This window comes from Neofelis nebulosa, chromosome 4, assembly GCF_028018385.1.
Source record: "Neofelis nebulosa isolate mNeoNeb1 chromosome 4, mNeoNeb1.pri, whole genome shotgun sequence".
NCBI classification, from domain to species: Eukaryota; Metazoa; Chordata; class Mammalia; order Carnivora; family Felidae; genus Neofelis; species Neofelis nebulosa.
Window position 1 is genome coordinate 161,748,486 of NC_080785.1, and position 26,611 is coordinate 161,775,096.

The window sequence follows — 26,611 nt, forward strand, 5'->3', positions numbered from 1 at the left end:
AATTGGGGTGCCTGGGTGGCTTAGTCGGCTGAGCATCTGACTCCTGATTTCGGCTCGGGTTATGATCCCAGGTTTGTGGGACAGGGCTACACAGTGAGTGTGGAGCCTGCTTGGGATTTTTTTCTCTCTCTCCCATTGCCCCTCAATCCCCCTCTCAAGCTAGCTAGCTAGCTACATACATACACACACACATACATACATACATACATACATACATACATACATAGGGGCACCTGGGAGGCTCAGTCAGTTAAGCGTCCAACTTCAGCTCAGGTCATGATCTCGCAGTTTACAGCTTTGAGCCCCTACTGACAGCTCAGAGCCTGGAGCCTGCTCTGGATTCTGTGCTTCCCTCTCTTTCTGCCCCTCCCCAACTCACACTCTGTCTCTTTAAATAAACATTAAAAAATTTTTTAAATAAATAAATCTTATTCATGATGGTTTCCTACTTAGATTTAAAATCTCAAGTCATGTTGTACAGTTTTTTGGTGGTTTAAAGATTTTTAACTAATCTCTACACCCAACATGGGGCTTGAACCCACAACCCCGAGATGAAGAGTTGCGTGCTCCACGGACTGAGCCAGCCAGGCACCCCAAGGCTGGGTTAATCATTAACAGTTGGGCACATGAAACCACAATTCAAATAGTGTTCTTGATAACTTATTTGTATTTATTTTGCCTGACTTTCCATCATATCTGATTGGAACATCTGTTTTATCTTTTTTTTTTTTAGTGCTTATTTACTTTTGAGAGAGAGAGAGAGAGAGAGGAGAGAGTGTAAGGGGGGGAGGGTGCAGAGAAAGAGGGAGACACAGAATCCAAGGCAGGATCCAGGCTCTGAGCTGTCAGCACAGAGCCCAATGTGGGGCTTGAACTCATAACCCTGAGATCAAGACCTGAGCTGAGATGAAGTGTCAGACACTCAACTGACTGAACAACCCAGGTACCCCTGTAAGATTTCATTTTTAAGCCATTTCTACACCCAACATGGTGGGGCTGGAACCCACAATCCCAAGACCGCACAGGCTCCATCGACTGAACCAGCCCGGTGCCCCTAGAAGAGAAAAAAAGAGAGAGAACATGTGCAAGTTGGGAAGGGACAGAGAGAGAGGGAAACAGAGGATCTGAAGCAGGCTGTATGCTGACAGCAGAGAGTCTGACGAAGGGATCGATCTCATGAACTGCGATATCATGAACTGAGCTGAAGTTGGACACTTAACATACTGAGCCACCAGGTGCCCATATTTTGTTAACTGGGGGGGAGAAAAACAAGGTTCAGAATAGTTTGTAATAGTTCAGTATGGTCTTTTTTTTTTTTTTTTTTTTTGAGAAACAATCTTATCTGTGCTTCTGCATAGGGAATAGTGGCCAATTCACTTCAGCGTCATTTTTCTTCAAGGAATGCTTTATTTTTGAGATTTTTTAAGAGGTAAGAAAAAATAATTAAGTGAAATAATTGCAATGCCAGTCGCTGCACACGCCTGACTTTCGTGCTAGTTACGCTAATTCTCTAACCTTCCCAAGTGCCTTTTGTTATCTTTGGTCATTCCAATGGGAGTAGATAAGCCCAGAGACCTCCAGGCCCCCTCGAATATTTCAGCTAGGTTTGAACCCAATCTTGAACCTGGCCTGAGGGCTCTGGGGGCTAGGGACTTTGGGACCCAGTTTTAAAAAACCACCTTCCGGGGCACCTGGCTGGCTCAGTCAGTTAAGCATCCAACTCTCGATTTTGGCTCAGGTCATGATCTCACGGCTCGTGGGTTCGAGCCCTGCATCGGGCTCCGTGCTGACAGTGTGGAGCCTGCTTGGGATTCTTTCTCTCCCTCTCCCCCACTCATACTCACTCACTTTCTCTTTCTCTCCCTGCCCCCTCAAAATAAATAAATTTAAAAACAAATAAATAAATAAAATTTGGGGGGCACCTGGGAGGCTCAGTCAGTTAAGTGTCTGACTTCGGCTCACAATATGATCTCACGGTTCATGGGTTCGAGCCCCACGTCAGGTTCTGTGCTGACAGCTCAGAGCCTGGAGCCTGTTTGTATTCTGTGTCTCCCTCTCTCTCTGCCCCTTCCCTGTTCCCGCTCTCTCTCAAAAATTTAAAAACAAATTTTTTTTAATAATAAATAAATAAGTAAAAAAGCCAACAAACTCTGGGTCTTCAAAGTTCAAGTCCAGTGCTTCTGCCAGAGGTTAGGAAACCAGTCAGATGATACTAGGAGAAAATTGAGGGGGGGTTGAAAGGAGAATAGAGGGGATACCAATAGAGAAATCTAAGAAGCTCTTAGAAAAAAAAAAAAAAATCAAAGAACCTGGTAACTGAATTACAAGAAGGCCACGCTTGAGGTGGCCATGCTGCAGAGCCCCCAGGTGTCATGGAGATCGAGTAGAAGACAGAAAGTAAGAGAGAAGAGAATGCCTTGAGCCTTGGGATCTGCTGTGGTTACACATCCTGAGAATCGAATTGTCCAAAGAGTGACCTGAACAGGAGGAGTCTCTCAGACCTGCCTCTACAGTACGCCCCACACTGCACTGACTCGTAGCTGAATCGTAGTTGCACCCACAACGGGATATGACTCACTTCTCGCTACTGGCACACAGGGTGGGTAAAAGAGTGACTGGAATCCCAGGACTCAGAAAAAATTAAAAAGGAAGTTCAGGCCAGGGGCACTCGCAGTAAGGATGGTGGAGGAGAAGCTTCTGTCATCCCTTCCTCCCCTAGGGGCTCGCAACTTCCATTACCACTAATCCACGGCTCTGGCCTGCCAACCTTTGCACAAAGCTCTATTTTACCAACAGAACGTGCTACAGGAAAGACTGGAAATAGTAGTAATAGCATTGCTGGTGGGGACGGGGATCAGGAACAGGGAGCCCCGAGGGACACCCCATCAGATGGGTGTCCCCACAGCAGAAAACACCATCCTGGCAAAGGGTCAGAACCAGTCCAATTGAAATGTTGATTTTTTTTTTTTTTTTTTGAGAGAGAGAGAGAGCAAGAGAGAGCAAGGGAGGAGGGGCAGAGAGACAGGGAGACCCAGAATCCAAAGCAGGCTCCAGGTCCAGAGCTACCAGCACAAGAGCCCGACACGGGGCTCAAACCCACGGACCGCGAGCTCTTGACCCGAGCTGAAGTCAGCCGCTTAACCAACTGAGCCACACAGGCGCTCCAGAACCAGTCCAATTTAAAGCACCGTCACCCAAAGAAACCACAGGGTTTTCTTGCTTCCTCCCTGTTGCCCAATCAAGGCTTGGTTTTCCTGGTCAGTTTCATCTAATTTCAGTAAAAGCAACCTGGAGCACCCCACCCCTGAACTCCTCTCTGCTAGGGTTGCACAAGAACCACACCCACCCGTACCCCTGCCGGCCCCCACGCTCAAATCTCTAGCCTTTAAATCTCTCCTGTCACGAGTGACAAGCCAGGAACAAGGTTATCGAAACAGAAAAGGAGAATACACATTTCTGCTTTTTCACCAGCACACAAATGAGGTGGTAAAATGCTTTCGATGTTTTCTTTCCCATGCTACTGAAGATAGCTGTTGTTGAGGGCCATCAAAACTACAGACAGAACCATTTCCGTGGGGAAAAAAATGGCCAGAGCTAACGGACTCAGCTGAAAATGAACAAGAAATCAATTTACCAAGGGCTCTTTTCCAAACTACGTGATCTCAAGGCATTTTCCTCAGGGGTGATCTCGATGGAAGATTTTGCAGTCAGCTCCTTCGGGGTGGGGTAGCCTGTTTCTGTGGTTGTTCACTGCTGGTAAGTTCTACAGTGTCTTAGCAACAAATGTCACTTGCTTGACAGCCGGGTAAAGTGTGGACTCTATTAATGTACTTAACACAGGATGTGAGGGCCATCAAAGCACTGAGCAACAAAGGTATCTAGAATTGGATCTTACCGGGGAAGGAACCCTACAGATAAGAGCAGAAATATCCTGGAAAGACACAATGAGCCAGGTAGTTCCCCTTGAAGCTTTGCAGTCTCAAAAAAATCTCCCTTTTTGCCGGTGTTGTCCAAGAAGAAAAGTATGACCAGCAATGACCACTGAATCCCCCCGGGGGGCATGTTGCGAAGGCAGAGACAACTCTTCGCAGGATGCTCTATTTTTTCTGAATTGGGGTGTGCCCTGGGCATACTTAATACTCCGCAGATAACGGATTTTGACCCGGCTAAGTGAACGCATGCAGCTCGGATTCCAAGGACTTCCATTTCCAAGGAAATGGGACAAGAAATTCCATCCCCTGCCACCTCCCCCAAAATGCTTTAAAGACCGCTGAGGAGCGAGCTGGCGCAAAACAGGGCTGCCACAAATATACATCATCAGGTTAACACCAGAGCAGAGGAGCTGCTGGCTCTCAGGAGTCTGGGAACCCCTCGGGTCTCAGAGCCTCCTGGCGAACACAGATTACATCAGATCCTCAGCCACTCGGTGAGAGAGAACACTAAAGTCAGCAACCCATCTTGCTCAAGACATCACTGCCATCATTTCCTCCTAGGGATGAAGCCCATCAGCGTTTGAAACACAGGCCAAACCAAGTGCCTCTTGACAAGCCACACTCCCTCCTCTTCACACAACTGGGTGGCAGAATTATCTCAATAATCCTCAGCTGTATGGCATCAACTCCCTTCCTCGCCTCTCAGCCAAAACTGATGCGTCACGGGCAGGAATTCCAAGAGTTCAAAGCGCCCCACACAAAGCCACCGCCCCATCCGTGGAAAAGTTTCCGGCAATCCCGTTACTAGGCAGCCCCGATTCTTTTAGGGGCTGCTCCGGTTCTAAGTAGGAAAAAGATCATTTATCTAATATCCAGGGCGAGGTCAGATGCCTCCGGCAGTTCATTTAAAGCCACCGGGTAACTCAGGAGCAGGCACCAACCAGTCTCTTCACTAAATCTCAACCCCCCTGAAACCCCCGAAGAGGAAAAAAGTCGTCGGACCCCCCCTTTAGAGCTTCGTAACAAACAGGGCCACCCTGAGGGATCCATCCGATGTCGGCGCCTCCCGATCCCCGCCCGGGTGGAAGGTCTCCGCGTCCGACCGAAGAGGGGCGGGCATTTCTGAGGCAACGGTTCAACCAGGGAAGGAGGTAGGCCTGAGGGGTGGCCTGGGGACACGGATGTGAACTCGGACAGGGGCAGCGACGGCGGCCGCGGGGACGAAATGGGCTCGGGGCAGATCTCGAAGGAAACCTTGGGCTGCGCGAAGGCGGCCCAGGAGCGCGGTAGGCGCCTTGCCCATGCTCACGGAGGCGACTCCGGGGGCCCGGGACGCGTCGCCTTTGTGACAGGAGCGCTGGACGGACGCGAGGGAACTCCTTCGGCCGCCTCACGGAACCAGGTGCTTCGCGCGTCCCAAGCCGCACCTCGAGCCCCGCCCAGCCCTCGTCCCAGCCCCGCCCCGCCCCGCCGCATCCGCCGACTCCCATTGGCCGAGGGGAGTGGCTCGAGGCTCGCCTGTTCCAATCGCGCCCAATGGGAGCTTGGGGACTGGCCCTCGAAGCCGGAGGCGGGGCTGGAGGCGGTGGCCACCGGCAGAAGCGCGCGTGTAGCGCCCGCGAGGCATCGCAGCGTCAGGCTCCGCGGTCCGGAGCCTCCCTAGCGCAATACGAAGCTGCCTGGGGCGCGTGGGTACTTGTCCGCGGGCGGGCGCAAAGGGGCGCCCGCAGGGACCCCAGGGCTTCTGCTAGTCCTCTCCCTACAACAGCTCGGGGGGGGGGGGGGGGGGGTCCCTGCCTCCCTAGGGCTGGAGAGCCCCGTGTCCCGGTCTGAGGGAAGATAAGGGGGTCCCCCCTTCTGGCGGAGACTTGTGGGGAAAACCTCACCCCGCTTCTCCTGACTCCCCCACATCCCCAAACCCTCGCAACCCTCAGCGCTCCCTCCAGCCGTTTGGGAAGGACTTCGTGCCATTTTCCCACAAGTCGTAAAGGATGGGGGCATTTTTCGCATCCTTCCCGCAGATTACCAAGGGGCTCCCCAAGTTCTGGGGGGTCATCTCACCGCACGCGGGCGCCTGGAGCCAGCCTTACCTGCCGTCCCCACCGCTGCGAGGAACAGGGCGGCGGCCCAGTTCAGCCCCCAGCCCGCGGCCCTCATGCTCTCAAGCCTCCGCCCGTAAAACACCGGCCCGAGTCTGGGTCCGCAAAGTCCGCGCAGGAAACCCGGGTTTGGCGCGGCCCGGCGGCGACTGCCTGCGGGGCCCCAGTCATTTGCAGCATTTCAATGTGAGTTTCCTCGCAGGGGGAGGAGTTTGCAGTGGGGTGATTTTCGAATATCTTCACCTCACTGCGGGAGGAGGAGTTTCGAGAGGAGGAGTTTCGAACGGCCGATGTTACAAGGGCTGTTAACCCGTGAAGCCCTGAGTCGGATTCCAGTCTTTTCCAAACCTCGCTCCCGAATCGTCTAATAGGCTAATGACCATCGCCCCCTGTGCCTCCAAAGGGAAAACGGGACGTATCGGAAACTTTACCGTCGCCTTTTCCTACTTGCCTTTGCCTTTCTAGGAATCGTATAGAGATGTTAACGGAGTTTTCTTCAAAATCCTCATCACTGAGGAATTTAAATAAAATCTTCACAAAAGTACAGCCCCCAACTGATCCAGTGAATCCAGCGTTTGGATCAATATGAGCAAAAACATCTCTAAAATCATTGATCCAGTCGGGGTCTGGAGATAAATATTGATTTATTCTTTTAGGAGAAGGACTGGAACAACCAGGCTGCTTCCTCTCCCCGAAGCAAAATCAAAACAAAACAGCTTGCAGAGTTGAACCTGATTGCCTTAATCACAGAGGGCTGATGGAGAGCTGCTTTTAAGAATCGAGTCTCTTTTGGGTGAGATGCCAGCAGCCCCTTGCCAAAAAGGCACATGTGAGAATCTTGCCTGAACCCCATTAAGGGTCTGGCAGTCTTGGAAGGGTCCTCCAGGAATGAGCAGAATTCTCTGGGGTTTTACACATTGATCCTGGGAGGGTGAACTAACCTCTCAGCAGGCTTATGGGGAAACCCAAGAGAGGAGGCAGAAAGGGAACGATTGAAACCTCAGAAGGAAACGCGCGATTAATCCAGAGTAAGAAAGCAGTCTGGAGCTCCAGCTTGGGAATCAGACCCTGGGTGAATAAATTAGCTTTTCCAACGAGGAAAGGAGAGGAAATCATGCTTGCTTCCCTTACATGGCAGGTTCCATGGGGGGGCGGGGGGGGGGGGAGTGTCAATTGAGATAATTAACAATCACCTGGGAAAATTTGTAAGGATGGGCAGGTTCTGGGAGTTTTTGCCACATTTATGAATGTCATCATCAAATTCCGTTCCTAAGACCACATGCTACTTTTTTTTTTTTTTTTGTCAAATAAATAAAACTAAGTTTTCTTTCCCTTCAAAACAGTTACAACACCTAACAAGCCCAGTTTCTGGTTTTGAGCCCAGCTTTCTCTTATTCACCTGGTGGTTGGAGGCCCTTTCTCCCCATCAGGGCTGAAAAAATTTACCAGGAAGGGGCTCTCTCCTGGGAAGGGACTTGGCTTAATGTCTTCAAAGCTAATTCTACATAGATGTAAGGGCAGGCGTGGAAAAGGGCCATAAAAGCTCTGTAAAGAACATTTCGGCGGTGCCTAGGCCTGGACAAGGTCTCTCTTTGACCTTCCCCGTGGAAATCGCAAGGCCACTCTGTCCCTGCCACACACATGGCCATGGTCATATATTGCCTTAAGAATGGAGTCATGCTGTTTAATTTCTCTGCATCCACTTACAGGAGCCTCCATTCAGGACCAGCTCATAGGGTTGTTTTGACAATTAAGTAAATTAGTAATACATAGATGTATAAAGTGATTGATTAGAACCACGCTTGACACAAAATAAGCACCATATACGGATTTGCTTTTTTTTCTGTTACAACTACATCATTTTTCCTTCTTCTCTTGTTCCCTTCCTTTCCCTTCAGGCCACGGTAATCAAAATAGTGTGGTATTGGGCGCCTGGGTGGCGCAGTCGGTTAAGCGTCCGACTTCAGCCAGGTCACGATCTCGCGGTCCGTGAGTTCGAGCCCCGCGTCGGGCTCTGGGCTGATGGCTCGGAGCCTGGAGCCTGTTTCCGATTCTGTGTCTCCCTCTCTCTCTGCCCCTCCCCCGTTCATGCTCTGTCTCTCTCTGTCCCAAAAATAAATAAAAAATGTTGAAAAAAAAAAAATTTTCAAAATAGTGTGGTATTGGGGTGCCTGGGTGGCTCAAGCTGGTTAAAAGTCTGACTCCTGATCCCGGCTCAGGTCACGATCTCACGGTTCCTGAGTTTGAGCCCCGCATCAGGCTCCGAGCTGACAGTGCGGAGCCTGTTTGGGATTCTCTCTCCCTTTCTCTTTGCCCCTCCCCTGCTCGTGCTATCTCAAAATAAAGAAAGAAACTTAAGACAAAAAACAACAACAAAACCAGTGTGGTGTTGGCATAAAGACGGACATAGACCAATGGACTAGGATACAGAGCCCAAAATAAACCACGCAGGTCCGGTCAAATGATTTTTCGTAAGGGTGCCGAGACCATTCAATAAGGTAAGGGCAGTGTTTTGAACAAATGGTGTTGGGAAAACTGGATAGCCATATGCACAGTGATAAAGTTGGACACTTCTTACTTTCACCACATACAAAAATGAACTCAGACTGGAGCAAAGGTGTAAAAGGAAGAGCTAGAGCTATAAAACTATTAGAAGAAAAAATAAAAGTAAACTTTCATGCCAGTAGACTTGGCAATGATCTCTTGCACGCAACACCAAAAGCACAGGCAGTAAAAGAAAAATCTTTAGAAAAGATCTCAGAAAAATCAAAAACTACCGCGCATCGGAGGACACGCTCAAGAGAATGAAAAGACAACCTATGGAATGGGAGCAAATATTTTGCACATCCTGCATCTGATAAGGGTTTAGCATCCAAAATACGCAAAGACCCCCTACAACTCAACAACGAAAGGACCCGATTAACGATCGAACAAAAGGGAGCACCTGGGTGGCTCAGTCAGTGGGGCATCCCACTTTGGCTCAGGTCCTGATGTCACAGTTCATGAGTTGGAGCCCCGTGTCAGGCTCTCTGCTATCAGCCCAGAGCCTGCTTCGGATCCTGTGTCCCCCCCCCCCCCACCCCTCCCCTGCTTGCCCTCTCCTTCTCAAAAATGAATAAACCTTTTTAAAAAAATGTCAAAATCCAAAACCAGAAAAGCACAAGCATTGGTGAGGATGTGGAGAAATTGGAACCGTCGTGTGTCACTGGTGGTGAGGCACGGAAGAGAGTTTGGCAATTCCTTACGAAAGTAAACACACTCTTACTATGATCCAGAAATCACTCTTTGCTATGTACCCAAATGACATGAGAACTTCAGTCGGTGGGGCGTCTGGGTGGCTCAGTCGGTTAAGGGGCCAACTTCAGCTCAGGTTATGATCTCGGGGTTCACGAGTTCGAGCCCCGCGTCGGGCTCTGTGCTGACAGCTCGGAGCCCGGGGCCTGCTTTGGATTCTGTCTCTCTCTCTCTCTCTCTCTCTCTCTCTCTCTCTGCCCTTCCCCGCTCAAGCTCTCTCTCTGTCTCAATAATAAATAAACGTTAGAAAAATTTTTTTAAAAACCCTGCATGTGGATGTTTATAGCAGCTTTATTCATAACAGCCCAAACCTGGGAGCAACCAAGATGTCCTTCAGCAGGTAAATGAATAAATAAACCATGACACATCCAGCCAATGGAATATCCATACTAAGAAGAAATGAGCTTTCAAGCCATGAAAAGACCTGCAGGAACCATAAATGCGTATTAACAAGCTATTCCACACTTCCAACTGTGTGTGTCATTCTGGAAGGGGCAGATCTATGGGCATGGTAAAGCGATGAGTGGTTGCCAGGGATTTGGGGGTGGGGGGGTTGGGGGGTGCAAGGTGAATGGACGGAGGCCAGAGGTTTTTTTAGGGTCGTGGAATGATTCCATGTTCTACTGTAACAGTGGCTACATGTCATACCTTTGTCCAGATTCAGAGATCGTACAACATGGAAAGTGAACCGTAATGTCAACTATGGACGCTGGGTGATAATGACGTGTCAGCGCGGGTTCCTCCATTGTAACGAATGCACCACTCTGGTGGGGATGTTGATGGTGGGGAGGCCGTGACTGTAGGGGGGCAGAGGTATGTGGGAAATCTCTGTACGTTCCGCTCAATTGTTCTTTGAACCTCAAACTGCCCAACTGTGCATGGCAGGAGAGGCACTGAGGTGGGGACAGGGAGAGGTGGGCTGAAGGGCGGGGCACACGTGTGGAACCCTGGAAGGCTGAAAGAAGATCAGGATGGACACCCGAGAGGCCTTGGCATGCCCTTCAAATGAAGGAAACTATTTCCAGGGCAGTGAGAAGCATTTGAGGCCACAGAACTGAGAGATGCATGCTTAACGTGGTAATTTGGGCAGATGATTCGTTAATTCGGTCATGGGACAGGGTGGGAGAGAGTCCTGGGCAAGAGGTGAGGTGGGGGCAGGGAGAGCGGGAATGAGTGGGGATTATGCCTCTTAGGTTATATTTTATATTTAACTCACACCAGTTCGTCATCCACACGAATCCTGAAATGCAAGGTTCGGTTATTCACAGTCCGCACCTTGTCACGTTTCATGAAATACAGCCATGTGAAATGCATTGCTTACAGCCTGCCTGCACATGGGGAGTTTTCTGAATTTTGAAATATCTGGAAGACACTGGAAAAGCTTCAGAGGTATGGGAAATCTGGCCGGGCCAAATTCTAGGACCTTGCACAAATCACTTTCTGGGTCTCTGTTTCCTTGTCTTTATTCCTCATTCAACAAAAATTTCCTGAGTGTCTACTGTGTCCCGGGAACGTTCTAGGGTGCCGAGGACCCCAGGGGGACAAGACAAAGATCCCACCCCTCCTGGAGCTGAAGTTCCAGGGCAGGAAATAGCATGAAACAAATCAGCAATCAGCGAGATGGTTTGGGATAACCAGATTCAAAACACGAGAGGATAATATGAAACAAGAGTGGCTAGTGTGGGAAGTGTCTATTTTTATGACTCTTTTTTTTTTAATTAATTTTTTTCTTTTTTTTTTTTTTTAATTTGAGAAAGAGACAGAGAGCAAGCAAGGGAGGGGCAGAGAGAGAGGGAGACAGAATCCCAAGCAGGCTCCAGGCTCTGAGCTGCCAGCGCAGAGCCCAATGCAGGACTCGAACCCACAGACCGCGAGATCATGACCTGAGCTGAAGTCAGCTGCCTAACCAACTGAGCCACCCAGGCGCCCCTATGACTTTTTTGCATGGAGATAAAATATACATGCAATGTGGTCCACAAACCTTATGTGTACAGCTCCATAGATTTTTTTTTTTTAGAGTTGTACATGGCTTTAGTTTTTTTTTTTTTTTTAAGTTCATTTATTTAAAAAAAAAAATTTTGGGGGGGGGCACCTGGGTGGCTCGGTCGGTTAAGCGTCCGACTTCAGCTCGGGTCATGATCTCACGGTCTGTGAGTTCGAGCCCCGCGTCGGGCTCTGTGCTGAGGGCTCGGAGCCTGGAGCCTGTTTCGGATTCTGTGTCTCCCTCTCTCTCTGCCCCTCCCCTGTTCATGCTCTGTCTCTCTCTGTCTCAAAAATAAATAAACGTTAAAAAAAAAAATTAAAAAAAATAAAAAATAAAAAATAAATTTTTTTAACATTTATTTATTTTTGAGAGACAGAGAGAGGCAGAGTATGAGCAGGGGATGGGCAGAGAGAGGGGGAGACACAGAATCCAAAGCAGGCTCCAGGCTCCGAACTGTCGGCACAGAGCCCGATGCGGGGCTTGAACCCACAAACCGTGCGATCATGACCTGAGCCGAAGTCGGACGCTTGACCGGCTGAGTCACCCAGGAGCCCCTCATTTTATTTTTTAGAGAGAGAGAACACCGAGGGGGGCTAGAGAGAGAATCCTTGCTGTTGGAGCGGAGCCTGATGCGGGACTCGAACTCACAAACTGTGAGATCATGGCCTGAGCCGAACCGGGAGTCGAGCCCTCAACTGACTGAGTCACCCAGGTGCCTTCCCCCGCCCCTTCAGAGACTTATTTCATAGGTACTCATCTGTGTAACCACCACCTAGAGCAAGATAGATAATATTAGCAGTGTCCCTCACACCAATGGGCTGAGCTTAGATGGGAAAAGGAAAGAGGCTTCTCTGAGGATGGGGGCTTTTAAGCGAAGGCCTGAATAACAAAAAGGACCTGGCCAAAGGAAGGGCGATGTGGGCAGAGGGATTAGCAGGTAGAAGGTACTTGAGGTAGGACCGAGGTTAGAACATTCCAGAAGGGAGGCCAGTGTGGCTGGGTTAGAGTGAGTGAGAAGAGGTGATGGGGACAGGTTGTGCAAGGCCTTGTGGGCAGTGGGGAGGACGCTGGCATTTACCCCAAAAGTCGGAGCCACGGAGGGTTCTGAGCAGAGGAGGGGCAGGACTTGGGTGCTCCCAGGCGCCTGTTGGCTGCCGTGGCGGGGGACAGAGCGGGAACTAGGAGACTCAAGCGCAGCGATGAGCAATGATCAGGCTGGACCACGGTCCGGCCACGGAGGGGATGACCGTCAGATTCTGTTTACATTTAGTCTGAGACGCCACCGGGGTCCCAACGTCCTTGGGAGGCACATACCCCTAGGTCCCGATCTGAGGAGGCAGGTGGGAAAGTGTCTTTCGCCGTGTCCTGTGATGCTCGACGTCTTACCAGGATGCATCATATCGATGTAGCACCACTTAGGCGATTCAGGAAGAGGTGAAACAGAGCAGTCACGGAAAGACAAATACTGTACAGTTCCATCTAGAGGAGGTCCCTGGAGGAGCCAGATTTATAGAGATAGAAAGAAAATGGTGGTTACCAGGAGGCAGTGTTTAATGAGGACAGCATTTCAGTTTGGGAATGTTTTGAAGGTGGATACGGTCATGATTATATAACACCGGCCACCAAACCGTGCACTGAAGATGGTTAAGATGTGGGGGGAGAGGGCTCTGGGTGGCTCAGTCAGTGTGCGACTCTTGATTTCAGATCATGACGGCACGGTTTCGTGAGTTCGAGCCCCGCGTAGGCTCTGCGCTGGCATCACAGAGCCTGCTTCAGATTCTCCCTCTTTCTCTGCCTCTCCCCTGCTCACGGTCTCTCTCTCTCTCTCTCTCTCTCAAAATAAATAAATAACCTTTAAAAAAATGGTTCAGGTGGGGAATTTTATGTTATGTGTATTTTGCCGTGATGAAAAATTAGAAAGGAGAAGAAAAATTAAAATAAAATAGAAAGGAAAGAGGAAAGGAAAGGAGGGAGGAAAATAAATAAATGAGAAAAAAAAAACAACCCACATTATGAAAATCTCCTCTAAGCCACGGATGAGACCTTGGCTCCTACAGCTTCTTGCGTCAGCCAGGGTGAGCCTTGGCCTCAGGGTCTAAGTCAAGGGCAACTCGGCCTCCCAGCCCTGTCTTTCAGGCCGCCCCTACCCTGGCTGCCAGGAACCCATGGGAATCCAGGGAGAAAAAGCCCCCGGGAGAAGCCCTCCAGGGGCCCCGCAGACCTGTGCCTGCCCTTCCCATTCTGCATGTTACAACAGTCAGGGGCCTGATGGCCTGGGATCGGAGCTCCGTGCTCCTTGGCTGAACTGACTGCAACTCATGGTCTTGTGTCACAGAGGTGGGGGAGAGGTGAGGGGGTACATCACACCTGTTTGCAGGGAAAATGGATACTTCTAGCTGCCTGCAACTACAGTGCCTTTTCTTTCCCTTCTTCTTTTTTGTTAATGTTTATTTTTGAGAGGGGGGAGGGGCAGAGAGAGCAGGAGACAGAGGACTCCAAGCAGGCCCTGACAGCAGAGAGCCCGTTGGGGGCTCGAACCCACAAATGGTGAGATCATGACGGGAGTCGAAGTCGGAGGCTTAACCGACTGAGCCAGCCAGGCTCCCCTCATTTTTTTTTAACTTCTCTTTATTTATTTTATTTTATTTTTTTTAAATTTTTTTTTCAACGTTTTTTATTTATTTTTGGGACAGAGAGAGACAGAGCATGAACGGGGGAGGGGCAGAGAGAGAGGGAGACACAGAATCGGAAACAGGCTCCAGGCTCCGAGCCATCAGCCCAGAGCCTGACGCGGGGCTCGAACTCACGGACCGCGAGATCGTGACCTGGCTGAAGTCGGACGCTCAACCGACTGCGCCACCCAGGCGCCCCAACTTCTCTTTATTTAAGTAATCTCTACATCCAATGTGGGGCTCGAACTCACAACCCCAAGATCAAGAGTCACACGCTCTTCTGACTGAGCCAGCCAGGCACCCGGTTATTCTATTTTTAATTGTTTGAAGAAACTCCATATGGTTTTCTGCAGCAGCTGCACCATTTTACATCCCTTTCCTTTGTTTATTTCTATAAAATCCCAATCCCATTTCAGGCTGTAATGTACCCAGGCTATACTGATCCAGACTCCCTTGCTGTTGCTGGTAGCCCTGAGCCCCAGTTGTAATCAGTGAAGCAGGTGGAAATGCCTGCTCCTGTAAAAACACAATCCTTGAAAGGAGAAAAGCTTTCTTTGGCTGTTGACTTTTCGGCCTTCTTCTCCTCCTGTCTGGATGTTACGGCAGTGCCTGGAGGTGTTAGCCGCTGTCTCACCTGCATGAAGGTGAAAGCCACATACTGAGAACAGTTGAGAAGAAAGCCAACGGAGGTCAGCTCCAGGATCACCTTTTTATTTTTATTTTTAAAGTTTATTTACGCCCAATGTGGGGCTCAACCTCACGACCCTGAGATCAAGAGTCGCATGCTCTGGGGCACCTGGGTGGCTCAGTCGGTTAAGCGTCTGACTTCGGCTCAGGTCGTGATCTCGTGGTTTGTGAGTTCGAGCCCCGCGTCGGGTTCTGTGCTGACAGCTCGGAGCCTGGAGCCTGCTTCAGATTCTGTGTCTCCCCCTCTCTCTGACCCTCCCCCGTTCATGTTCTGTCTCTCCCTGTCTCAAAAATAAATAAACATTAAAAAAAAATAAATTAATTAAAAAAAAAGAAATTCTAAAGGATAGCTATGAGCTTTCCCAGCATCGCTTGCACAGGAACATGAGCATGTGACCTGGAATCGGCCAATCCTATTCTCACACCCAAGACTTTGACTCCAGAGCCAGGCTAGGAATCCAGCCCCCATGGTCCTTTTGATTCAGAAACCACCCAGGCTGGTTTATGTCATTTGTAAACAAGAATCCCACTGGATAAAATGTCAATGAGACTCAGACTGAATAACAAACGCCTGGGGCTAGAAAAACCACCACCGAGTTACTTCCTCAAATTCTCATCCTCATTGTCTCCTACTTAGACTATTTCTCTGAGGTTGATCTAAATTTTATTTATTTCCATTATGATCTTGGATTACAGCACATGCTTAAATGTAAAAACTTTAGAAAGTAGAAAACATAGAAAAACATAGAAATTACCAAGAAGAGACGTCCGCAAACAACTCAAGATCATCACCGTGTGTATTATTTATTCCTGTAATCTATTTTATATATGTGTAATGTATGTCTTTATGAAATGGGATTATTTTTTATTTTGTATTTACTTATTTTTGTAAAGTTTATCCTGAGAGAGATAGCACAAGTGGGGGAGGGGCAGAGAGAAAGAGGGAGAGAGAATCCCAGGCAGGCTCTGCCTTATCAGAGTAGAGCCCGATGCAGGACTCGAACTCAGAACTGTGAGATTATGACTTGAGCCAAAACCAAGAGTTGGACACTCAATCAAATGAGCCACCCAGGCCCCCGAGATTCTTTTGTTTTTCTAAAAAAAATTTTTTTAACGTTTATTTATTTTTGAGAGACAGATATATAGCATGAATGGGGAAGGAGCAGAGAGAGAGGGAGACACAGAATCTGAAACAGGCTCCAGGGGCCGAGCTGTCAGCACAGAGCCCAACGTGGGGCTCGACCTCAGGGACTGTGAGATCATGACCTGAGCTGAAGTCGGACGCTTAACCGACTGAGCCACCCAGGCGCCCCGAGATGGTTTCCTATGTACATTGTGGTACTCACTAAACTTGTTCTTCTAGGCCCCAAAACGATTGCTCCTTTTGTCCCTGAGTGAAGCTATAGGTGGCCATATGACTTGATTCAGCCAAAGACATTAGGCAGAAGTGTCACCTTCAGGGAGATGCTCTAAGTTCCATTTTCCTGCCTTGGTGACTATGGAGGCACCTGTCAAGTCAGAGCCTCCAGGTTTCTGGGTCCCTGGGTAACTACCATTATACGACCTTGTAGTGTGTAAAGAAAAGAAGTCACCCTTTGTTGATAGATCCCAATTAGACGATGAGAATGTTTGTTACAGCAACATATAACCAGGTATCATCATGAGACAATTTTTTAAACTCTTAATCTCAAATAATGATAGATTCACAGAAGTTGCAAAACAGTACAGAGAGGTCCCATGGACCTTTCCCCCAGCCTTTCCCAATGGTAGGTAATCTTACATATTCTTACATAACCATAGTACTTTATTGACTATGGACATTAACATTAGTACAATAAATTAATAAGACGATAGACTTAACTCAAATTCTTTTTAAAAAATGCTTAGGGGCACCTGGGTGGCTTAGTTGATTAAGCATCTGACTTCAGCTCAGGTCATGATCTCATAGTCAGGGAGTTCAAGCCTCACACCGGGCTCTGTGCTGACAGCTCAGAGCCTGGAGCCTGCTTTGGGTTCTGTGTCTCCCTCGCTCCCTGCCCCTCCCCCACTCACACTCTGTCTCTCTCTATCCCTCAAATTCATTTATTTTGAGAGACAGAGTGAGGGAGGGGCAGAAAAAGAGGGAGAGACAGAATTCCAAGCAGGCTCTGCACTGTCAGCACAGAGCCCGATGCAGGGCTCGATCTCATGGACCCGGAGATCATGACCTGAGCTGAAATCAAGGGTCGGACGCTTAACTGACCGAGCCACCCGGGCGCCCCTAACTCAAATTTTATTGGACAATACCATTTATAGCCCATTTCCCCCTCCTTGTATCATATATAAGCCCTTTCTCATGCCCATAATATGTTTAATGGCTATTCAGTATCTTCTGGATAAACCCTAATGGGTGTTGATGTTGCCTTGTTGAGCACTTTTATTCCCACCAAACCCATGGAAAGGATACCTGTTCTCTACGGACTGTATCCCTAATGATTTCCTTAAGGGAAATTCCTGAGAACGGAGTATAAATATTTTGAGTCATCTTGTCTACTTGCTTTTCGGAAAGCCGTATCCAGGTTATCGCCGCACTGATGTCAGCCTGCCTGCCCACCGCCTTGCCAACGCTGTGTGTTAGCATTTAACAAATCGTTGCCAATTGGCTAGGCCAAATAATGAAAATAAATAAATAAATAAAGTATTTCATCACTGTTTTTTATCTTTATTTTTTACCAATGTTTTTCAAGTTTATTCTGAGAGAGAGAGGGAGAGTGCGTGCGCATAAGCCGGGAAGGGGCAGAGACAGCGAGGGGGAGAGAGAGAGAATCTCAAGCACAGAGGCTGCACTGCCAGTGCAGAGCCAGACATGGGGCTCGAACCCACAAACAGTCAAACCCACGAACCGTGGGATCATGACCTGAGCCGAAACCAAGAGTCATGCTTAACTGACTGAGCTACCCGGGCCCTCTGGGAAATAAACGATTTTTAGGATTCTCTTCAGGAGGGTCTATTTGCTTCCTCTCCCAGGATATCAAGGAAGGCAAGAAGGGGCAGGAAAGCAACATTTGAGATGAGGCTCAGAGGAAGGAGATTTGCCAGGTGGGCCATTATGGGAAGAAAGCGCTTGGGCAAACACCAGTGAGCGTGTGGTGTAAAATTTCAGGGTGGCTGAGGTTTAAAGTGCTTATGGCTGGAGAGTTGCCAGCTCGGAGGATCTGGGGCTCACATGCACCTAGGAGTTGAGAGTTTAGACACCTCTGGCCATGTGGGAAGGACAGCCTGGCAGGGAGAGAGTGGAAGCCAGGGAATCAGGGAGGAGCTGATCACACCCGTGATGGTGGCTGCAGCTCGAGGTGGGGGCTGGGGGTGGACAAAGGGCAAGGTGAGTAGATTGACGTTACTTAGGAGAATGGCCCGAGCTGGGACACTGACCGGGTGGTGGAGCCTCAGGGAAAGGGATGACAGCTGAGATGGTCTGATGGGGGCCACTGGGGCCACTTGAGAAGGGGGGCAGTCAGGTGTGGGAGGAACATGATCATGTGGGCCTTGGCCACTTCATAAATATTAATGTTCCCCCCCAAAATGAATGACCCGGTTGCAGTAGAAATCTTCGAGACCATGACATAACCTAGAAACCTTCTGTTGAGTTAAACATTGGTGAGGAATTAAGACATGGTTCTTGGGGCGCCGGGGTGGCTCGGTCGGTTAAGCATCCGACTTTGGCTCAGGTCATGATCTTGACCCGTGGGTTCGAACCCCATGTCGGGCTCGGGGCTGACAGCTCAGAGCCTGGGGCCTGCTTCGGATTCTGTGTACTCCGCCCCCCCCCCCCCCCGCCGCCTCTCCCCTGCGTGCGCTCTGTCTCTCTCTCTCTCTCAAAAATAAACATTAAAAAAAGAAAAGAAAGAAATGGTTCTTATAGTGGACAGGTGTCCAGAACCTCATCAGCTTGGAGAAGCTCCCAACTCCACTCTCTTGTCCCCGGTCCCGGGAGTTAACAGCTGTTCCGGACATCGTGTGCTTGGGGTGCATCCTGAGAGAACTTTCTCTAAACATTCACGTGGCAGTAACTCGGTTCAGAGGAATGCTCTGAAGATCTGTCCGGGTTAATTAGACCCGTGTCCTCTAAAAACTTGTTTTAGGATGTTCCAGTTATTGCTGCTGCCTAAGAAATCACCCCACAGCTCAGTGCCTAAAAAAACCCAATCCTTTTTATTCTCTCTCAGGGTTTCCATGTGCCAGGAGTGGGGGAAGGGCTCAGCTGGGCAGGCGTACAGAGCTAGGGGCTGGAGCCTGAGAACCCGGGGGTTGGCCAGGCACTTCTTCCTTCTCGTTGTGCAGATCTTTTATTTAAAACAAAAAAAAATTTTAACGTTGATTCCTTTTTGAGAGACAGAGCGTGAGCAGAGAGGGGGCAGAGAGAGGAAGACACAGAATCCGAACTCACGAACCGCGAGATCCCGACCTGAGCCGAAGTCGGATGCTCAACCGACTGAGCCACCCAGGCGCCCCTCATTGTGCAGATCTTAGGGGGTCTCTCGGCATCAGCTTGTTTTGGCTTCCTCAGCCTCCAGGCAGCTGGCACCTTGGAGGGAGCCTTCCAGCAAACAGGGCGGAGCTGTGGTGCCCTGTGTCACTTGCGTTGCACCCTGCGGGTGACCAGCAGGTCCCAAGCCAAATTCCAGGGGAGGAGAATTAGACTCCGTATCCAATGAAATCGAATGGGGGAGTTGCAAGGTTCTAGAAGTGCACGTGGGGTGGGAGATGTTTGTGGCCTTCTGTCACCTATGGGAGTCTACATCCCACTCTTCTTCTCTATTAAAAAACAACAACAACAACAACAACAAAAAGAAAACAAAAACTTTCTTTTAATGTTTATTTTTGAGAGACAGAGAGTAACAGCACAAGTCGGGGAGGGGCAGAGAGAGAGGGAGACACAGAATCCGAAGCAGGCTCCAGGCTCTGAGCCGTCAGTGCTGAGCCAAACATGGGGCTCGAACTCGTGAACTATGAGATCATGACCTAAACTGAAGTCGGATGCTTAACCACCGAGCCACCGAGGCGCCCCCACTTTTTTCACTTAAAAAATTATCTTCCTTTTTGTTGTCACCATAGAAAATGTAGGAATACCTGAAGAAGGAAGTAGAAGCCTCCCAAGTACCTTTTGGTTTCTTATCTCCCAGTGGGCTCAGAAAGTGCTGAATGCTGCCCAAGGCCACACAGCCTGGGAGTGGCAGGGCCAGGATTCAAACCCACAACCATCAGACCTGGGAGGCAGGGGGGTATGGCCTGACAACACTGCTTCCAGGGCTGGCAGTGCAGCCTCGGGGCAAATACGTACTTCCCTTCTCTGTGCCTGTTTTCTCATCGGAAACCTGGGCATAACCACCATCCAGCGGGCAGTGAGCAAGCTGTGTGTCCTTAACTTTAGCTGGGCACGTAGGTACCAGAAGCAAGGCTGCATTTCTCAGCTTACTGTGTGGCTTTGTGTGGCCACATGACTATGTTGTGGCCAAAGGGCATAAGAGAGTGATATGTCAGTTTCCAAATTGGGTCTTTAAGGGGCGGGGTGGGGCCTTCTCTTTCCCCTTGCTTCCTTACTGGTGGCTGGAAGGTGGAATGGATAGATGGAGTACCAGCAGCCATCTTGGGCCACGAGGTGACCTTGGACGTATGTCTGGTTGTTGCTAGAGGAACAACACAGGTGGATGGGTTTTCCAACACTGTGAGGCCCCAACTCTAGACTCTGCACGAGATGTATACACTTGTGCCCAGTAATTCAGTATTATTTTGCATCTTGGTGTCTTTCACCAACAAGTTATATTATACCAATTCATGGCTCATATGACATTTTGTCATACCAAAGTTCCACTTGTACTTTTTGTTCTCCTCAGAGGACTCATTTTTAAACTGGCCTCATCCTGAATATCCTGAAATCGAGAGTGTGGTGAGGTGACTTTCTGCAAGCACTAAAATAAATTCACATCTATTGAAATAAAGGCAAAGTCATTACAACAAACGAAAAAAATGTGGACTTCCAAACCGATGGGGAGGGAAGATCCCGGCAAATGCACGCCCTAAAAGCAACAATGAAACTAGACAGGGTTCGCACAGACAACCATTTCAGGATCCTTGAGATTGATCAAACGCATTCAACAAATTAAACAGTGTTTATTGGGGTGCCTGAGTAGTTTAGTCGGTGAAGCGTCAGACTCTTCTTGATTTCGGCTTCGGTCATGATCTTGCAAGTCACGGGACTGAGCCCCGTGTCGGGCTCTGTGCTGACAGTGCAAAGAGCCTGCTTCGGATTTTCTCTCTGCCCCTCCCCCATTCATGCTTGCTCTCTCTCAAAATAAATAAACTTTAAAAAATTGTCTTTAAAAAAAAGTGTTTATTCGGGAAAATCGGAATGGCAGGTGAGAGCGGTGGGAGGCTGGGATACTTTTTGCCTGCGGCTGCTTCCTGCCAGCCAGGCCAGGACCTGAAAGTCACCGCCCGGCCTTGGAAATGAACAGCAGCAGATTGGAAATAGGTAGGATTCTCCTTGTGGGATGAATGGGAAAGGCCAAGTTCTCCTAACCAGCCTGAGGTTGGGATCGTGGTTGCCACAGACTGGCAAACTGGGCAGCAGTTGAGCGGCCTGGTGAATGAGGCAGCCAGTGACGGCTCCACATACTGCAAGGGGTCCAGAAAGCTGCCTGCAGGTGCGAGGCTGAGCGCATGCGCGGAGAGACGTGGCGCGCGCCCCGCCGTTCCATGCAACCTGCTCAGGGGGAGGCGGCGCGCATGCGCTGAGAGACCCTAAGAGAGTGCGGCAGGAAGCCGAAGCAGGTCCAGCCTGCAAGCTGCCGAATATATACAGGACCACCAGCACGGAGCCTCAGTGACTCTCAGGTGGCTGTCTCTGGCTAATCTGGAAGCGAGGCCGAACCAGGGGCGCCTCCTAGAGGAAACCTGCTTCAAAACCAAAACCCAAACCTGAGCAGATACATCAGCAGCTACAGGATGTGGGGGAAACACTCTCCAGGGTTAGATCAGTTAATCACTGAACAAAGAAAGTAGAGCCGTCACCACCAAAATTCTTCATGGGGGAAGAGGGAATGACTCAGAATTGTTAACAATATATTATTTAAAACGTCCATTTTGGGGACGCCTGGGTGGCTCAGTCGGTTAAGTGTCCGACTTCCGCTCGGATCATGATCTCACCGTTGGTGGGTTTGAACCCTGCGTAGGGCTCCGTGCCCACAGCTCAGAGCCTGGAGCCTGCTTCAGATTCTGTGTCTCCCTCTCTCCCTGCCCTTCCCCCGCTCACACTCTGTCTCTCAAAAACAAACATTAAAAAAATTTTAAAAACAAAAAATAAGTACAAATAAAATGTCCATTTTGAACAACAAAAAGAAAAATCGCATGACTTACACTGAGGAAAATGGTCAACAGAACGTTTCTCTGAGGGCGTCCAGATGTTGGGCTTCAAAGCAGCCATTATAAACATGTTCAAGGAACTGAAGGGAACAGTGTTTGAAGAACGAGAGGCAAATGCGATGGCAATGACTCATGAAGAGAGGATCTTAATCAAGAGACAAAAAGCATGGAAAAGAACAACGTAAGTTCTGGACTTGGGAGCTCTCTTTGATGATCTGGGCTCCCACAATGCCCTGGACTTCCCAGGTAACAGCCCGGGCCTCTGTGTGGCACCTGCCCGTTTACATGGCTGTCTTGCCGGCCCCACCTTGGCTGCAGGCGGGGAGGGAAGGCCCTGAGCTGTCTGCTCCGGGAGCCTGAGCTGCAGATCTGATGGTATGAGGACTGCGCAAGTCCTTCTCCGCTTGGGCCTCGGTGTCCTCCCTGTGGAGTGGGTCCTGTGGGATCTGGTGATGGGAGGACAGGGCCCTGGCCGAGGCGAGGTGCCCTCCCACCCCCCCCCCCCACGCCCCCAAGGCATTCACACACCATGCAGGGAGCAGGGAATGAATCCACCGGAAGGCAAGGCTGTGAGTTTTCTCATCTGTTTAATTTATTACTGTTTGACATCCAGTGACACTGACATACCCCCGCCGGGCCTGCGGACCCCGGCCCCGGCGAGTCTGACCTGTCCGATAAAATACAGTACAAGGAGTGGACGGCTACAAAAACATGCATCCACGGCTTAAACTACAGTGATTCCAAACTGCGGCCGCAACAGTACTGCCGGGAAAGGAAAGACAACCAGGTGTCGCGTGTTCCCCAATTCATAATTCTTTTTTTTTTTTTTTTCTTGTTTTAAACAGTTAATGCTGTTACAAACGCTACTGATGCCGGGACGGGGCCAGACACAAACAGTCCTACATCTTCTCTGCCGTATAAATATGGAAGATTTTCGTTTATACAGTTTCCCCCAAGTCTGAAACTACATCTGCTGCTACCCGTTACTGCTAAGGGCTACGCCGCCTCGGCTCTGGAACCAGGGGCCCAGGGTCGAGACTCTGGAATGTCGGGACTCAGTCTTCCTCGCTGCCACTTCCTGAGCGGTCCTGGAGGGGGACAGGAGGAGAGAGCACAAGTCAGCCCTGCAGCCAAAGGCACCCGTCCCCTCCCCGGGGCCTACCTGGGCTCTAAGAACGTTCGGGAACTGAACAGCCTTGGCTGGGTGTGAGGCCAGAGGCGGGGCAGCCTTTGGCTTCACCCCCACTGCCACGGCCAAATCTCAATGTCATTTGCTCCCAAGGACTGGCCCCCGCGCCTCCATTGACTCTTCCTCGAGATCTGGGAGGCTCGCTGGGCCTTCTCTGCTTCCTCCCACCACCGTGTGCCTATCCCTGTGCCCCCGACCTGTGGCATCAAAACCACCTTGGTTACGTAAGAGGTCTGCTCTTCTGTGTGAACGGTTTAAACAGCTTGGCAAGGGCCACAAAACGCTTTGCTGGATCCGGCTGGGCAGATGGGGAGCTTCACAGCCCAGACCCTCTTCTCCAGAAACACAGGCCAGCCCTCCATGTTCAGGACACCACTAATGTCCTCCTCATAAGGTCATCATGCATGTCTACAGTCAGATTTACTCCGAGGTAGCAGTTTTTGCTGCTATCCTTGAAAATGGCATGAGAAAAATAGCAACGATGAAAAGGGCCCTGAGGCGGTTTCGCTGGGCCAAGCACCACGTAATCCTCCTGACCTCCCTGCTTTGCGAAAGTGGAAACTGAGGCTCAAAAGTGAAGCGAACATCCCAGGTCCCAGTGCGGGGAAGGGCCGAACATCCCGGCCACAGCCAGAGGGCAAAGCGTATCTGAACCCAGCGGGTGGGTCTGCCACCCCCCCATGCCCACAAAAATGCCCACCGTGGGCTGGATGCTCCCGTAGCTTCTCCCCAATGCAGAGGGAACGCGGCACCGACATTCCACTCGCGGCAGCGCTCACGGGTCTTGTAATTTCAGATCATGGCATTTTTGTTTTTGTTTTTATCCACTACCATTCTTGGGAGATCATCCTACATAGGCCGGAACGGAGCCACGAGCGGAGGCCTCGGGGTGTTCCACATAGATTACACAGGGCAAGGGCCTGCCGAAAGCCTCCGCTACCGAGGGTGCTGTGTCTGCTCAGAGAGACAGACGGGGGACAGTCTGGTGGCACCTTCAACCCCAGCGTCTCCTGACCCCGCCCCTGATACAAACCCGGCACCGCTGGCCTCAGCATGGCGGCCCCGGTGTCCTGGAGAGGCAACGCTGCCCAAGTCGCACAGACTTGGGTCTCGAGCTATGTGCCATGTACGATCCTAAGCCTCAGCCTTCCCATCTGTGGGAGGGGCTATTAGAGCACTGACCCTCCCAAGGCCGTGCCAGAGGTCTTGGATCTGGCATGGGGACGCATCTCCCAAGACCCAACTGCCACTGGCTACCTGCTCCTGCTCAGGCCGGGGCTCCGGGGGCTCACCTCCTCCTGCTCCTCTTCACTGTCATCATCGCTCACCACCGGCTTGGCCCGGGATCCGCGGCTCGGTCGCCGTCGGCCGCCCTTCAGCCTATCCTGTGCCTTCTCCTTCCGGCCGAGCTTGATCTTCACTTTGACAGAGCGGGCTGGGGGGGGGACCAGAAAGTGGGGGGTAAAAGAAAGACAGACGTGAGCTGGGGAGAGAACGGCAAGCCGAGCCAGGGGTGGCCGAGGGCTGCCTGGCTGTGACGTGGGCTTGCCACAGCACCCACCGAGGGGACTCACACTCAGACTCGGAGCCTTCCTCCTCGCCCTCCTCCTCCTCCTCGCTCTCCTCGCCCTCACTGTCATCCTCTTTTTCAATTTTCTGCCGCACACTGGTGAACACCGACTGTAGGACGATGGAATCTTCGTAGATCTGGAAGGAGACGTGGGGTTTGAGTGAGCTGGGGCCACGGGCCCTGCCCTCTGGCAAGGACAGCCTGTACAGGGTAGAGTGTCATCTCAGTAACCCTTTCCCAATCAGTTCCTGAGAGAACAGGAGGCTTATGAAATGGCCCCGGAGAAAAGGGTGGGTGTGTTAGTTTAGGAACGGCTACAGGTTCCTTCCTCCCTCTGAAGAATCCCAGAGAGCATTTGCTTTTCAAGGCGCTGGAAACACATGTCCCTTGTCTAAGGCAGTGTTTCCCCCAAACTTAGAGGAGTGTAAAATCCCTTTTCCAGGAGGCATCTACCCTAGACACACTTAGGAACAGTTTGCTAACGTGAGGTTGTATGTGTATGTTAATCTCATTGCAGGAAAGAACGTATCTACACAATTCCTTTCAAGGGAGTCCCTAGCGAATTCAAAATAAAATTTAACATGTACACTGGATTGCTCATAGGGTCATCCTGGATGGATGGGACTGAGTTTATTTCCTCCGATCTGCTTGTTATTCTCTTTGCGCCTTTTAGTAAGGAATACATTGCCTTTTTTTTTTTTTACGTTTATTTATTTTGAGAGAGAGAGAGTGCAAGAGCAGGGGAGGGGCAGAGAGAGAGAGAGAGAGAGAGAGAGAGAGAGAGAATGAATCATAAGTAGGCTCCACACTGTTAGGGCAGAGCCCGACTTGGGGCTCGAACTCAAAAACTATGAGATCGTGACCTGAGCCAAAATCCAGAGTTGGACGCTTAACTGATTGAGCCACCCAGGCACCCCTACATTGCTTTTATAATTGGCAAAATATTCAAAGTTGTTGGGAATTTTTTAAAAGTTTTTATTTATTTTGAGAGAGAGAGAGAGAGAGAGAGAGAGCGCGCTCACAAGCACAAGTCAAAGAAGGGCAGAGAAAGAGGGAGAAAGAGAATACCAAGCAGTCTCCATGCTGTCAGCACAGAGACCAATGTGGGGCTCTTACTCACAAACTGTGAGATCAAGACCTGAGCCCAGATCAAGAGTCGGACGTTTAACTGACTGACCCACCCAGGCTCCCCAGGAATTTTTTTTTTTTTTTTAAATCAGTCAATTCAAAATGGAGCGAGGGGCAGGCTGGCTTGGGGCCTAGCTGTGAAGGTGGCCAAAGCTAGGAGCGGCTGCCCTCGGCCCCAGGCGCCTCCTCACCAGGGAGCCCTCCAGGTTGAAGGTCTGAGCGTTCTGGCACAGCAGCATGACGTCCTTCTCCAGGTCATTGAGGCTGCGATACTTGTGGTTGCGGATGCGCTCCTGCGGGCAGGGTTCGAGAAGCAGCCTTACCTTGGGAATCTGCCTTGTGCCCAGGGACCCTGGGGCCGGGAGTCCCTCTGCCTCACGCGGTCACGGCCCAGTCTTCCAGGTGACTCTGTTTAGACTTGGACGCTCAGGCCCACTGAACACAAGAGCTGCCTGGCCAAAGCCCAGGCCGTGGGTGATCCCGAAGGAGCCTCAAACGCTGGCTGCCCACCGACACGACCGTGGGACCCTCTCCCCCAACCTGCACTACGGGTCTCTTGAGGCCACGAGGAACCCCAAGAGCCTGTGACTGGGTCCCCGGTCAGACGGTCTGGGTTCTGCCCAGTTTGCTCCTGGTCATGTCTCACACACTCCTC

At 50.4% G+C, this 26,611-nt stretch overlaps 2 protein-coding genes and 1 long non-coding RNA gene across 10 annotated transcripts in view; 1 reads left to right on the plus strand and 2 right to left on the minus strand.

Moving 5' to 3' along the window:
- The window catches only part of LDLR (low density lipoprotein receptor), a 38,471-nt gene extending 25,699 nt beyond the window's left edge, over window positions 1–12,772 (minus strand). Inside the window, exon 1 of one of the 4 annotated variants that reach the window (XM_058728002.1) lies at window positions 12,624–12,772. In XM_058728002.1, the coding sequence (XP_058583985.1) occupies window positions 12,624–12,708 (85 nt within the window). In that variant the 5' untranslated portion in view covers window positions 12,709–12,772. Of the gene's footprint in view, window positions 1–3,634; window positions 4,288–5,226; window positions 5,438–6,022; window positions 6,222–12,623 lie in introns of those variants that run through there. The other 3 variants (XM_058728003.1, XM_058728005.1, XM_058728004.1) reach the window with 3 other exon arrangements.
- On the plus strand, window positions 5,505–6,652 carry LOC131510629 (uncharacterized). The gene is made up of 2 exons (XR_009261118.1): window positions 5,505–5,624; window positions 6,234–6,652. It is a non-coding gene; the product is annotated as an uncharacterized LOC131510629 (long non-coding RNA).
- A 9,867-nt stretch (window positions 12,773–22,639) lies between the features above and the next one.
- Window positions 22,640–26,611, minus strand: part of SMARCA4 (SWI/SNF related, matrix associated, actin dependent regulator of chromatin, subfamily a, member 4) — a 90,499-nt gene continuing 86,527 nt past the window's right edge. For all 5 annotated transcript variants that reach the window (XM_058728010.1, XM_058728009.1, XM_058728008.1 and 2 more), the window contains 4 exons: window positions 26,148–26,249; window positions 24,833–24,965; window positions 24,551–24,693; window positions 22,640–23,157 (listed from right to left, as the gene is read on the minus strand). In XM_058728010.1, the coding sequence (XP_058583993.1) occupies window positions 23,125–23,157; window positions 24,551–24,693; window positions 24,833–24,965; window positions 26,148–26,249 (411 nt within the window). In that variant the 3' untranslated portion in view covers window positions 22,640–23,124. The remainder of the gene's footprint in view (window positions 23,158–24,550; window positions 24,694–24,832; window positions 24,966–26,147; window positions 26,250–26,611) is intronic.